The following is a 14,706-nucleotide window of genomic DNA, read 5'->3' on the forward strand; positions in this document are numbered from 1 at the left end:
CAATCTGGATCCAGCATCCAACCTGCTTTTAAAAGCCATTTATGTTGGTAATCATGAAAATGATGCGTCCTCTGGTTTCGGATCACTCTCTTACGGGTGGCCGGACGCACTTCTGCGCTAGGCTAATGATGTAAAAGCAGAGGTGTCAGCTTAACTGTCTGGCAGACACCGGCTATCTTTGTTAAAGCAGTTTGGATGGGAAAAACTAACAATTAAAAGGGAAAAAGCATAGACTTACACAGTCGTTTTGTGAGAGGTTGTCTTCTAGGTTAGTCTGTAGCTTTCCAGCTGTAAAGTATCTTGACATAAAATGCAGGAACCTGGCACACGTGCACTGAGGATGCTTGAAAATTCTCCCTGCATGTTTAGCAAGAGAGCTTTTAGGATGTTAAGCGAGTCAAAGCTCAGTTCAGTTAAAGACACTCCCTCTCCCTTCTCTGACCATCTTTCATCCTCCCATGTCCCCTCCATTCGTCTCCCTTTCTCTTTTTGTTTTCCTCCTCCTCCCTCTCTTCTCTTCATTCACTATCAGGAAGGGCAGCCCGTGGAGGCCCAGGTCAGCACAGTCCCGAGCGAGCAGGCACTAGAGGCAGCAGCGCCTGCGACAGTGAGTGGATTTAAAAATCGCCTGATGGATTTAAAGCTGGGAGTTGGCTTTCTATCTAATTATCCAGAGAGCATGGAATATCTTTGAATTTCGTAAGGGAATGACAACTGGCACCTTTAGGGTGAAAAAGTGCAAAGTTCAGCAATATTGATGCATTCTGGAAGACCCAACCAGGCTGAAGGATAATAGTTATGTGTGCACAGAATGCAGAGACACCTCTTTGCAGGAGTGCTGCTGAAATCAAAGCCCGCAGAGCAGCACGATGATACCTTGCTGCCACATCCCCCCAGGTTAAGTTCCCCTTTTTTCCTTTTCTTGCGTATTTGTTTAGGATTAGGATTCTTCTCAGTCAAGTGTTTCTGTTTGCATTATATGTTCCCAAACACCATGTTTTATGTGATGGCCTTCCCACAACCTCCTATGAGTAATTACTGGGGTTTTTTGACACCTACGCAGTTGTAGACACTTAGACTTGAAGCTGTTATAAAATGGTTGTTCACAAACACGCGGCGGAGGCCACAAAGATAATCCGAGGGCTGAAGCACCTCCCGGGTGAAAACAGGCTGAGAGAGTTGGGGTTGTTCAGCCTGGAGAAGAGAAGGCTGCAGGAAGAGCTTAGAGCAGCTTCCAGGACTGAAAGGGGCTCCGGGAAAGCTGGGGAGGGGCTCTGGATCAGGGAGGGCAGGGAAAGAACGAGAGGGAATGGCTTTAAATGAGAAGATGGAAGATTTAGGTTAGGCGTTAGGAAGAATTTCTTCACAATAAGGGTGGAGAGGCCCTGGCCCAGGTTTCCCAAAGAAGCAGTGACTGCCCCATCCCTGGAGGTGTTCAAGGCTGGGTTGGATGGGGCTTGGAGCAACCGGATCCAGTGGGAGGTGTCCCTGCCCATGGTAGGGGATTGGAACTGAGTGGGCTTTAAGGTCCCTTCCCACCCAAACCATTCCATGATTCTATGAAATAAGCCTCTCAGGGTTGGTTTTTTTCTACTTGTGTCTAAACCTGCACCCAGTCCTTTAGTGCTAAAGCTTTTCTGGCAGAGCGAAGCTTGTGGCCACTCCCAGCACTCCAACCCTTCCCTGGTGCTGTGGATTTCTCCTCACTTTTAGTTGGCAGCGCTGCTCATCCAACTGGAAAGTGTAAATGTGGGAAGCGATGGGAAGCACATTGTGCACCCTGCATGTCAAAGGCGCTGTGAGGCACCGTGGCTGCCGGCCAGTGCTTCCATCGTGACGTTTTCAATAGCCTCATGGGAATGGCAGAAATAAAAATGGATCTTTTGTGCATTAATCCATCCAGCGTATGAAGTACATCGCAATAGAAGAACCTGTAAGGAAGGTTGTATGAGGTGAGATTAGAAGCTTAAAGGAGCTTTTGGAGCTGTGTTTAGATTGGGTAGTTTGTAGAGAATGGTCACAAGTTGAGTGTAAGGGAAAAGCTGCAAGAATACAAGTTCACACAGGCTAGAAATCCATAAACAGAATACTGATACTCCTTATAAGTAACTTGGAATGTTTCAAAGGTGCTGAAAATCCTTATAAAAGCTTTTTTTTAAATTTTTTCTTTTCAGAGCATAAACTTCTACCGAACTTGTTATCAGAAACCTGACAATATCTTTAATTCACATCCGATATTTGGGTAAATTTAGGGTTCAGTCTAAGATAAAATGAGGCTTCTAAGAACAAATCAGTTAGAAGAATGTGGAGCAACTGTTCCACTCTTGTGCCAGAGCAGTGAGCTGTGAAAGGGCAGGGCATCTCAAGCCTCCTTGGTTTTCGTAGTCATCCCAACCTATGAACTCTTAGTGTGTTGAGTTGCATTCCATGTCACAAGTGGCCCCAGTCCAGCGCTAGAGCTGAGTTTGTGGTGTTTCAGGTTGCCTCTGTAGGTCAGTCGGGCTCACAGGTCTTAGTTGATAGTCCCTCAGATCATTCAGGACCATTTGCTGTCTTTGGAGCATCTGGAGGGAGAGAGAAATCGGACTGCACAGCACACAGCACTGCTCGCTGGACAGAAATCCAGACACAGGGAAGTGCAAGTCAGGCCTTCGTGGTCCAATATGTGTTTAGGATGCGTGTAAGCTCTGCTGGAGGGCACTTCTGGGTCATCAGTGGGGTTGTGCATCCTTCCTTGGTGGTAAGAGGAGGAGGAATCATAACTGGGCACTGGTTACAGCTGTCTGGTGAGAAGAGCGCCTGAGTTACAACAGCCTTCTAGTACATAAAGGGGGTCTACAGGAAAGCTGGGATGGGGCTCTTGGTCAGGGAGCACAGGGATAGGATGAGGGGGAGCGGTTTTCAGCTGAAAGAGGGGAGATTGAGATGAGATCTTAGGAAGAAATGTTTTCCTGTGAAGGTAGGGACACCCTGGTCCAAGTTGCCCAGAGCAGTGGTGGCTGCCCCATCCCTGGAGGGTTTCAAGGCCAGGTTGGATGGGGCTTGGAGCAACCGGATCCAGTGGCTGAGGGTCGAACGTTGAGTGTCAGAACAAGGGTCTATAAAAGGGACTGTTCACTCAAGGTAGAATTCCCAAATAAAGGCAAACTTGGTTTCCCGTGTGTGGTGTTAGAATGCCTGATGCTGGTGGGGAGCGACTGCGTGTGTGTATTTGTGTCCGTCTGTTCTGCTTTGAGTTGCCACCACGTGTCCTGTTCCATTGACAACAGCAGTTGGGGTTTCAGTGCTTGTCAAACAGCTGCTGGGCAAAGCGCTGTCTGCTGCACGTTGGTTCCAGCACGTGTCTTCTTGCGAGATGTGCCTTCTGTTTTACCTGGGGTTGCAGTTATCTTGTAGAAATGGATCAGGTATGCATTCAGAAAGATTTTTTTTCCCCCAGCCCTAGCAGGAATCAGCATCTTTCCCATCCAAACTGGGAAACAGAATTGTACAGCTGGCTTAATCTGAGCCTTAATACTTAATATTTTGTTTTCTTCTGTGAGCTGCTGCTGCACATGGAGTCTTAAGAAACACAGGGTTTTGTGGGAGACCACAAACAACACTTTGCTCTTTCTTTTTCTGCATGTGTTAGGGCACGCACAACTTTGGTGGGATCCGAGTGGGCAACGGACCGACTGAGGAGGATGCTGAGATCATTCAACACGACCAACTCTCTACCCATTCCGAGGAGGGGGAAGAGGTAAGCGCCCGGCCACCCTCGCTCTCCAACAGCGCACTTGGCAGCAGCCTGGGCGAGATTTTTGCCTCTGTTTACTGATTCCTAAACTGTTTAAACAGCAGCACTTTCAGTGAAGTGTTTTCATAGCAGTTTTCATACAGACCATCTCTTGGTCATTCCCACGACTCCAGAAAAAGCCGTGTCATTTGCATATAAAGGGAAATGTGACTCTGTCCTCATTACAAAGAACCGTCATCATAGGGGCTACACAGCGGGAGTTGCACTGTGTTCCCAGACGGCTGAATCGCAGTGCGTTTGTGATCCCTCTTCTCCAGTGGCAGCCAAAATCCAAGGGCAGTAGTGAAATCTTGTTTCTATACTGTTGGGTGTAATATTAATTGTTTTGCCTTACCTTTAGTAGAGAAGAAAAAGGAATTGTTGTCGTGTAGTTTGGGTTTATTCTGATGCCTCTTCCCAGTTCTCCAGCAGCTTCTTGCCTCTGTAGTGCATGTGACGTGTTACTGCTTTACTGTGTTGTGTTTAGGAGGGAATTATTGGATGTGTTCGTGATTAATGTTGTGATCAAGACACTGCACTAAATGTAAACTTATGTTTTCAAGCCTACAGAGGACGAGGTGGTAAGACTACAGCCAGCTTTGCGTTCATATGTATCTGGACCATTTCCCATTGGTGTAAAACACACATGCTGGATTAAACATGTTATGTTATCACATCTTGTTTTCCGAAAGATCTAGCTAATTACATGTCACAGGCCACTTTTAATTCTTCATACATGCACACCCATTAACAGACCTCTAATTACTTCATCTGTTGAGCTTGTCTGTCCTATCCCCTGTCTGCAGATCTTTCTTGGTTTACCTGGAAAGCCGTTAAGCTGAAAGACTGAAATAGAAAGGTTTTTGCTTTTAAACTTCTGAAGAAGTCTCGTTTGCCTTATGTGGTGTCTTTGGTAATTCTGCTCTTCAGCAAACTGCTTCAAGATATTGTTTCCCAAACTGTCTGCCATTTTAAGGATGATTCTGATTGTTGCCAGTCAGAAAACACACCAAAACCAGTCCAGTTTCATACAGTTCCAGTTCACTAACCAGTATCTTACTATAAAAGAGAAGCTCTGTTCTGACAAGCTGCTCATTCATAGAATCATGGAATGGTTTGGGTTGGAAGGGACCTCAAAGCCCACCAAGTTCCACCCCCTGCCATGCGCAGGGACACCTCCCACTGGATCCGGTTGCTCCAAGCCATGTCCAACCTGTCCTTGAACACCTCCAGGGATGGGGCAGCCACAATATCCATTTATGAACCCCTGTAATAAGTAGGAAGATTAAAGAGATGGTTTTTTTAGGAATACACAGGCAGAATTGACTGTGGGTTTTTAGTACTATCAAATAATCAACTTCATTATAGATTAATGCCATGTAATTCAAGTAGCTTCGCTACAAGGAAACTCTGATGAAAACGGTTTTGCTTAAAGACCTCTTACGCATAGGTCTTTTCTAGAACAGATGGAAGGAGAGAAACAACATGCTGGCGTGTTAGTTTTATATATCCCTGTGCACATCAATAATGTCTACAACAGCAAACCCTGTGCCGCAGCCATCCTGCTGGTTCCCCAGTCCCCAGCGCAAGGGCAGCTCTGCAGCAGTTGCACCTGGCTGTAAATTCTCATTGTTTAAACATCTATCCCATTCCACGTACCTCGCGCTGACTCGCCGTGTGTGCTGGGAGGTGGTACTGTTCACCGGGACAGGTTTTATTAGAGACTGTTGCAGGTCACGTTATGTAGAGAAGGAATTAGGTTTTGACAGCTCATTTAACTTAATGGGTTGAAATATTTATCCCCCTGGATATACTAGGGGAGAAGTAAGACTATAAATAGCTTTCTGTGCATGCTTAGAGCGTTAGTCACTTGATGTATTTAAAACATTGTGTTCGCTTAATTTAAATATGAGCAGTTTCTGAAGCATGGATTAGATCCCAAATGTAGGCATTGCATTCCCAAGCGGCAAAATAAGAAACTGTCCTACATGGCAGACTTCCTTATAAGTTCTTCTCTTATATTTCAAAAATTACCAAGACACAGAGACTTTGCTAGTGAATAGTGCTCAGATGTGGTGCTTTCAAGAGTGCTTTATGCATTGGTTTTTGCTTTCAAAAAGGGCAAGCGCATATCTTGCGAAACGCCTTTGTTGATGCTGTAGCAAAGGTACCTCCACAGTATCGACTTGGAATACTGTCTCCCTTTTTGTAGCGGTACATACGATTTACCAGTGAGTTCCTAGGAATACCATCTTGTTGCTGAACAGTCTTTTCCTGGCAAAGTCCACGCCTGAATTTGAAATATCTTACTTTCCTGCTAGAGTGTGAAAGCAATAACATTCAAACCACAGCAGTGAAATGTTCTGCAAAGCCTTGCAAGTCAAGAGAATTTGTTTTTTCATTTATAAAACCTGACATGTTAAGCCAGGAGAAGACAGATCAGTGTCTAACTTCAAACACGATGTCCGTGGTGATAGCACCAAGTAGCATTTTCCCCCATTGGCCAACTTGTGCTACGTGCAAAGCTCGCAGCTCTCCTCATGTCTCTGTTCTCTTTGCAGTTTGACTTTGGCGACACCGTGGTGTACCAGGCCATCCACACCATCGAGTACTGCCTGGGGTGCATCTCAAACACCGCGTCCTACTTGAGGCTCTGGGCTCTCAGCTTAGCCCATGCACGTGAGTATTCCGTATGGAACTGAGATTTGGATCCATGCGTTTGGTCACCCTGGCAGGCAGTAGGTGAAAGGCAGGAATGCACGAGGCCTCTTGGAGCTCAGCTGCCAAGCGCTGCTGGAAAAGGACAGAGCTGTGTGTGCATTAGCTGGGAACAGCTAAGTATGAACACCAGAAACTGCTTGTGTAGCGCTCTGATAAAAGGGAGGGGTGAAGTTGAAAGCACTGAATAAAGCACAGAGCTGCTGAGCAAGGGCTCTGTCCTGCCCGGTGTGTGACAGTTGGAGGCGATGTTATGACATACTGGGCTGCAAAACCTGTTTTCGTAAAAGCATGGAAGGGTTTGGGTTGGAAGGGACCTCAAAGCCCATCCAGTTCCACCTCCTGCCATAGGCAGGGACACCTTCTACTGGATCCGGTTGCTCCAAGCCCCATCCAACCTGGCCTTGAACCCCTCCAGGGATGGGGCAGCCACCACTGCCCTGGGCAACCTGGGCCAGGGCCTCCCCACCCTCAAAGGAAAACATTTCTTTCTAAGATCTCATCTCAATCTTCCCTTTTGCAGCTGAAAACCATTCCCTTTATCCTATCCCTGCGCTCCCTGACCAAGAGCCCCTCCCCAGTTTTCCTGTAGGCCCTTTGTTCCTCTTAAGTTTCCCCTCTCATTGTAGTGGGAGTTTGCTTGACTTAAGTTTTTGCTTTATAAGAAAGCAGTAGCAACTGTCTGCTCTTGCTGAATGCTCTGAACTGAGCCCTCTTCTCCCTTTTCTCCTGGCAGAGCTCTCAGAGGTCCTCTGGACCATGGTGATCCATGTTGGCCTCAGCGTGAGGAGTCTGGGTGGAGGCTTTGGCCTCTTCTTCATATTTGCTGCTTTCGCTACCTTGACAGTAGCGATTCTCCTGGTCATGGAGGGGCTGTCTGCTTTTCTCCATGCTATTCGCTTGCACTGGTGAGTTACTGGAACATGCAGAAGGTACAAAGCTCTTCATAGCAAGAAAATTGACATCATCTGGGCTATGCAAAAATGCCATCTTCTACAAAATGGTGTTGACCCTTACGCAGGAAAGCTCAGGCTGTGAAATTGGGTTAATGGATAATAACGAGCCAGGACCGGTGATGTTCAGAAGTGCTAGAGTACCATAAATCTATGTAAACATCTAAATGTCCTACAGCAGATGTGCTTGGACAGCAGGAAGCCTTTAAAAGGATTTCAGTCTCATTTCTAGTGATACTTCTCTCTCTCTCTCTGTGTGTAAACACCACTGAGAAGTTGCGGAGAGAACTGATCTCTGCTTAAAACCAAATTAGACTGAAGCTTTGTGAACAATAGGGTGAGAAGGTGGTGCTAGAGGAATGAATGTGCTTTTAGTAGGACTTTTCTGACGTGTCTTTCGGTCTGTTGCCTGGTTCTAATGTTTGCTTTCCTTAGTATGCAGTAGTTGCTGACTTCAATTCCCTTTACGTGGCCTCGCTCATCTTCATCAGGCTTTGTGTTGCACAGGGGCAGCTTTGCCTCTGTGCCTTCGGGGTGCTGTGCAATAGCGGCCGCGTCTTGCTGGTCTTGCTTATTGGCAGGTGCTTTTGTAGTCCTTTTCTCGCGATTGTGAAGCTCCCGAGTATGCAGGCAACCCCTAAACGAGGAGGAATTACTCACAGAAGTGCTCATGGCTTCCTCTGGACCCACATATGGAAAGTATCCAAGAGCTTTCTCTAATCTGTGTTTAAGAGCGCTCGTGGTTCCACTTCAGATTCTCTGGTTAGCGCGATGGTGGGATCAGACGAACCATATGGGAATGAGTTTTGCTCCCCATGGCTTCTCTTCAGCCTAAAGTGGAGGAGAGCAGGTCCCTGCTGTCTCTTATGGGAACTGCTTTCCCTCAGGAGAACAAAGTGAAATCCCATGAAGTTTGCAAGGAATATTCTGTGTGCTTAAATGGGGCAATGGTTGTGAGTGCTTTTTAAGAGCAGTTCTGAATGTGAAAAAGGAAGCTGGTGCTTTTAAAAGCTAAAAAAGAAAGAAAATCAGCCATTTTGCACTTTTTCCCTGCTTCTGGGGAAGGAAAACTTTGTCCTTTTGCCTTCTCTGTGGTAGCTTGCGGGGTACAGACTGGAATGTCGCCGAGTGCCTGGGTCTTTGCAGCCGAGGCCGGGCTTCTCGCAGGGATGGGAGGCGAAGCCATCTTATGCTGAGGGAGCTGCTGAAAATGGCTGCTGGATGGTGCCTCTGTTTTTTCCTGGCATCCAGCCTAGAACTCTTCATGCCAGTCATTTGAGAATGTCTTGCTGACTGGCTGGTGTTTCCTCATCCTGCTGTCACTGTCCTGCAGCATTGCATCAGTGTGGAAGAGAGCCCTGCAAACTCTGCCTGCTGTCATTCCTGGCGGAGCAGTGACTCCGTACGCGGCGTTTCTGATCCGTATTGCTGCTGGATTGTGGATTTTCTCTGCTCCTTTGCACCGCAGAGCTGCGTGACGCAGTTCTGAGCATTAGATGAACATTTGTGAACGCCTTTTCTTCTTGGCAGGCTTGGTGTTTTCATTTTTTAAACCTAAAAGGGATTGGGCTAAAATAACAAAGCGTGTTTTTCTGGAGGTACCTGTCTCGTGTCAGCAGTCACGAGCTGTGCTTACGGACACCACTCATGGGGCACCTGGAAGAAGCGGAGGCGGTTGTCCAGCCAAGAGGTGGCTTGGAATATCGCCAGGCGAGCTTTAAAGGGTGACTAAAATGATCTGGAAGTGTGTCAAGGGAAGATGGGTGTCCCTGAAGTGGTCAGCAAACAGAGAAACCCAGCTGGGCAGCAGCAATAAATAACATGGAGCCATGCAGGGCACTTGCTGGGGAGCTGCAGAACTGGTCTTAAATCAGATTTTCTCTAAATGCGTGCTTCAAACGTGTAAAACTCTAATATGCCTTCTCTAAGAGAAAATCTGTTTGAGCTTAGAGCCTGAAAAGCGAGTTGAAGGCAGTGCTTTCAACTGCAAGTGACGTGCCGAAAGGATTTTGGGTCTGTTGGATTTTCCTTATCGCTCTGGAGAGGAAGGCAAAAGAACACTCTGTTCACATTCCTTTTTGCTTCTGAAGGCAAAATGGGGATGTTTCCAACAGCAGGTGTTCCCGATTTAACAGGAGGGAGGTGAGGGGGGTCAAATACAGCTGGCCTGGGAGGAGCAGATGGGATTTTCTGGCTGTGGGAGAAGAGTCACCTCTCAGGAATTCTGAAGGTGTGGGTGGTTTGGCCTTCCTGGAAAGGAGGAGGAATTTTGTGTGTGTCTTACTGATGGGGAAAACAGCACAGATTGTTCCATGTGCTCTGCTTATCAGTCCCAAATGAGGAAGGTTTATTCTGTGCGTTCCTGCAGCGGACTGGGTTTTCCTGGGCTGGAGGGAGCCCTCGGAGCGCTGCCGGGGTCACAGCGTGTTGGAGGTCGGTAGCTGTTGGAGCCATACCCTCTGTCCTGCTGGTAGCTCCTGTTACTACAGTGTCACCATCCTGAAATATTTGACCTTTGGAGGTGCTTTTCAGTAACGTAGTTCAACGTGGATGTTTAGATTAAAGTACTTTGCCTTTTTGGAAGCTGGTCGGCTGTTCTCGTGTAAGCAAACAGAGACTTTGCCCAAAAGAAGAAGTTTATGACTGGATTCAAAGCATCCCAATGCCATGGATTGATGCAGGAATATGGTTTCAGTGAAGCTATTTTCCTACTAAAGGCTCTGGTTTTGGCCTGGTTTGGAACTGGAAGCTGTTCTCCCTAGGATATGTCTCAAGACCAGGCCACGGCTAGAAAGAAAGGATAGCAGTAGTGTAATACAAACCAAATGAGGCAAATTCAGAGCTGGGAAGATTTTGTTTTGCTCTGTAGGAGAGAGGTTGGTGCTGAATGAGCTGGAGGGAGTTCAGCTCCAGAGTTCAGAGCAGTCAAACCGCATTGTTCGGGCTTGGCTTTGGTTACTCAAAGGTCTCTCTTGGCCGGTCTTCCTCCCCTCGGGCTGAGAAGAGTGTGGGTCTCAGCCCCGCGTTTAGCACAAACAGATCTGTGTTCTCTGCTCCTGCTAAAGGTTCCAGTCTGTTCCCTGCCTCACGTGTTCCTCAGCAGGCATCTGCGCTTCATCGTGGCCAGACCTGAGACAGAGAGAAACTTGGTTTTTCTTCATCATGGATTGCCAGAGCAGTTTGCCCCCAGTCCATAAACATTCCCAGAATGAGCTCAGACCTTTGGAGGCAGCGACATGGATCCAAAGCAGCACTCTGCAGCATTAGGGTCAGCTGAAATCAAGGAGCTCACTCCGTGTTTTGTTCCGCTTGGCAAAGTCAGAGAGTGCTGTGGGTCTGCGCAGGGACACCACAATAGATTTCAAACATCACAAATGCAAAATCCAAGTCAAACAACCGTGTGAAATAAATAAAAAGCAGCAGTTATGCGGTACTTTGTGGACGGCTATTCTGGGTTGAAGCTGAGAACGCAGAGGCAGAACTGCCTCTGCCTTCCAAGAGGCGTGGGCGTGCTGGAGGTGCATCCCACTGGCGCTCCAGCGAGCGACAGTGGAAGCAGTAAAGCTCAGCTCCATATCTTCTTGCTAGGATTTTATTTTTATTGTAAAGGTCATGAGGCAGAGCTTGTCTTTAGTGCGGCCGTAGGAGCGGGCCGATGCTCTACAACGCGATCTGTAGGCGCAGGACTGACCCACGGTGCTAAATTCCTGCCTGGTGTCTTTTGGGAAGGGACTTACTGCACCAACCTCTATAAAACCACCCCATCGCGCTCTGATGGGACTGCAAGCTGTAAGCTGCCCTCTTCTAGGACTGCTCTGCATCCCAGCCGCTAGCACGTACACCTTTAGCAAGTACCAAGGAGGAATTTGTGCTAAATGAAAGTTCATCCTGTTTAACAACTGCCTCTGTGGTTGCTTCCCATGGGACCGGGAGCTGCCTGATTTTCCAGGCGTTGTGGGTAATCTATGACTCTGTTGGGTTGGAAAATCCACATAGCTACGGTCCAACAAACTCATTAGCTAATTAGTAATACAAAAATGCTGAAGAGCGGGTTTCCTTTAAGGCTCACTGCCAGAAAGCTTTCCAGTCTGTTTATTTACAGTGAAGTGCTGGTTGTCCGGTGAATTCCTCTGCAGAACTTGGATCGGTGATGGCAGAGACAGTGCATAGTTCAGCGATAGAGCTGGGGATCCTGGACACTGCAGCGTCTCCTACTAAAAAAGGACGTTGGATCCTGGGTGTTCCTGTAGACAACTGCAGAAAAACCTCACAGAACTCTTAAGCCATGATTATTTGGTTAAATAAACTTTTTACTTAGTCCTCTAACCTTATAACAGCCTTTCCTCGAGCTTCAGGCATCTCGTTGTAACTGTGTGTGTCCAAAAGGAGCTTTCAGATGTCCAGGCCAGCTGGAACACTTAATCATCAGGGTTAAAATTGCATTTACAGTGGGTGCTGCGTGACTCAGATACCCAGCCCTCTGCCTATTATTTCCCTCTGCTGACAGAGTAGTCACTGAGTCACAGGATACTTATGGAGATTATCAAGGTTCCTGAAAAACTGAAGCGTGTTGGCAAGGAGCCCTTCCTCCCACGCGGAAAATCCTGCTCATCCTAGGGATTCCTCTGCAGGGAAGTCTCTGTGTCTGCACAAACAGGCAGCAGATAGGAGCAAAAAGCTGTTTTTCTGAACGTTCCCCTCCTGAGCTCTGTTGGGGAATCACTTTTGACCACCTGAAATACCAGCAGCAAACTGGGATTCCTGATTTGGAAAAACATAATTGGAGTCTGCCTTTTTGTGCTTCATAAAAATCCTTCTCCTGAATTGTGTTAAAGTGCTCTGCAGCAAACTGTAGAGCAGTTCTCCGTCACCTGATTCTGACAGCGACTTTGGTTTTTTTAGCAGATCATGCGACGGGAAGTTTCTCGTGAGGTTCATGAAACACTGTGCTTGTTTTTGCTGTGGATCATGGGATTCTTTCTTTCTTTGTTTCTTTCCCTATTTGACTGTTGCTGCCCACTGGGCAGTTCTCTAGAATAGCTCTATTTTAAACTGAGTTTATTAGGGGAAACGGGTAAACAAGGCGCAGTTGATGTTCGGCTGGAGAAGGCAGGCACGTCTCCAGCTCAGCAGTCATGTGGGGATAAACCAGAAGCGCTGGAGTAAGAGGGCAGAAGTAGCTGTAGGGAAGCGCGAGCGCAGCATCACGTGCTTGAGGTTTGTTCGAAGATGGGAACTGCAGCAATGAGATCTTGCAGGAAATGGGCTGTGCTCCTGGGTGCTGCGACTGATACCGCAGCGAGGAGCTTCATCCCGCTTCCCTTGTCCTTTTAGTGCCCCTGGGGGTGGGAGCGAAGTACCTGGTTGTTTCTCCCCTGCTCTGCTACAGGAACATCAGACACAAACAGGGTGTTTGTGTCAAGCAATACGCTCCATCATAATACCGCTTCTTCTCTTCAAAGCTTAATAGTCAATGATTACATGTTTAATGGAGTTCTTGCTAATTGCTAACTGATATGAGAGCTGCCTTTTTAATGATGTGAGTTTTGGGGTTGTCCTATGGAGGGATAGGAGTTGGACTCGATGATCCTTTCCAACTCAGGACATTCTGTGATTCTAATGAATGATTTTTTTTCCTTCTCTTGCAGGGTTGAGTTCCAGAACAAGTTCTACACTGGCACTGGATTCAAGTTTCTCCCTTTCTCCTTTGATACCATCCGTGAGGGGAGGTTTGACGACTGAAGGTCCCTCCGCTCAGGCAGTGTTAGACGTTTGTGTGTTTATGGCTAAGCCCTCTCCCCTGTGTCTGAGTTGCATGTAGTCCTCTCATAGCGAAAATAACTTATTGCAACACCCTCAAGTGTTATCGTGGCGCTTCAAAGCCAAGGGCTTTGACATTCTCGGGTAATGAGTGACACTGGATCAAAGAAACTTAACCGTTCTTTTAAGTTTACCTCTGAGATACTAAGTGCATGAAGTGTCTGAGTTTGGTGTGTAGTGGTGTGCTCCTCGTGCTGTGAATTCCCTGGCACAGGGGGTGAGAGAAACGCAGCTTTGGCAGAGCAGGAGAAGAGGTAGAACGACTTCAGCATGCACTAGGCTCGCTGCTCGGGAAGAGAGGGCTCGGAAGAAAGTTCTATATGTGCACTTTATGTGTCGCCTCTAGTTAAACAAATTGGGGGCAGCTGATAATCCAGGGTTGTGCTTCTCCTGCCTCTAACACTTCCACGCATGCCATGTTTTAGTCTGACAAAAGCAATGTCTCGCCCTGTGCAGGGATCCAACCCTTTGAACTCTCCTGAGGCTTGAGAAGCGAGTATGAAGGGGTAGGACTCAGCCTCACCTAAGTGTATGGTGGCTGTAGTGAGGAGAAACACCGTGTCTTTTCGGGAAAGGCTGTTCCTTTCCTCCCTGGGGAAGAGAATCTCCTTCACCTTCATCAACAGAGCCTGATGTCCAGCAGCAAAGGAGTTGTTTCTGCAGGCAGGGTTGAGAACAGGAGGATTGAGGTGAGGTGGAGGGACAGGCTTCAGGGCAAACTGTCACATCAGTTATTGATCGCTGGCAAGGGAACTTCTTGGGAGTCTGGTTTAAAACCAAAGTCCTGAGGCTGCCAAATCCTAGAGGTACATTGGGATGAAGCCCGTGTAGGCTTTGCATCAGTGGAGCAACTTTCACAAGGGCGGAGGCGCCGATGACCGTGTGGGGGTTTGCTTGGGACCTGAGAAGCCCGTTAGGGAGAGCAGAGGCCGAGTCTTACCCAAACAATCCCATGGCAGTGGAGTCCTGGTGGTGTTTCCCCACTGTAGCTGTTGTGTTTTCTCCTGTGCAAGACATGAATCATTTCTTGCCCTCCTCAACTCAGTGTAGCTGTAGCAGTGGGGTGTGTGTATGTGTCTGTGCTGTGTGTAGCCGTCGTGTTTAATTGTTGCCGTGCAGCTGCAGTGTTTGTGTGTGAACAGACAGTAACGAGAATCACCGTAACCCAGGATCGGAAATGCCATGTGGTGCAGGGCTGTTGGAGGTTAGTGGGAAAGGGGATCTTGTGTGGAGCACGGGGCTGCGTATGCTGCTGGAGCAGCTTCCCAGCGGTCGCTGTGTTTCCAAGCAAACCCAGCTTGTATTTCCAGTGATGTTTGCAGAGCGAAGGATGAAATCGGAACTGGTTTGCGGGCAGAGCAGCAGCACCCATCCTGCTGCCCCGGTGAAAGGCATTACTGATGTCACTGTATGCATTAAACTAACTGCACAACAACCACT

At 47.7% G+C, this 14,706-nt stretch overlaps 1 protein-coding gene across 9 annotated transcripts in view; it reads left to right on the top strand.

The window, feature by feature from the left end:
- ATP6V0A1 (ATPase H+ transporting V0 subunit a1) overlaps window positions 1-14,706 on the top strand; it is a 33,151-nt gene extending 18,445 nt beyond the window's left edge. For 4 of the 9 annotated variants that reach the window (XM_054088134.1, XM_054088135.1, XM_054088131.1 and 1 more), the window contains 6 exons: window positions 533-607; window positions 3,632-3,739; window positions 4,339-4,356; window positions 6,337-6,454; window positions 7,230-7,401; window positions 13,095-14,706. In XM_054088134.1, coding sequence (XP_053944109.1) covers window positions 533-607; window positions 3,632-3,739; window positions 4,339-4,356; window positions 6,337-6,454; window positions 7,230-7,401; window positions 13,095-13,188 — 585 coding nt within the window. In that variant the 3' untranslated portion in view covers window positions 13,189-14,706. The remainder of the gene's footprint in view (window positions 1-532; window positions 608-3,631; window positions 3,740-4,338; window positions 4,357-6,336; window positions 6,455-7,229; window positions 7,402-13,094) is intronic. The other 5 variants (XM_009555390.2, XM_009555392.2, XM_054088132.1 and 2 more) reach the window with 4 other exon arrangements.

The sequence above is a fragment of the Cuculus canorus genome, chromosome 25 (genome assembly GCF_017976375.1).
Source record: "Cuculus canorus isolate bCucCan1 chromosome 25, bCucCan1.pri, whole genome shotgun sequence".
Taxonomy (NCBI): domain Eukaryota; kingdom Metazoa; phylum Chordata; class Aves; order Cuculiformes; family Cuculidae; genus Cuculus; species Cuculus canorus.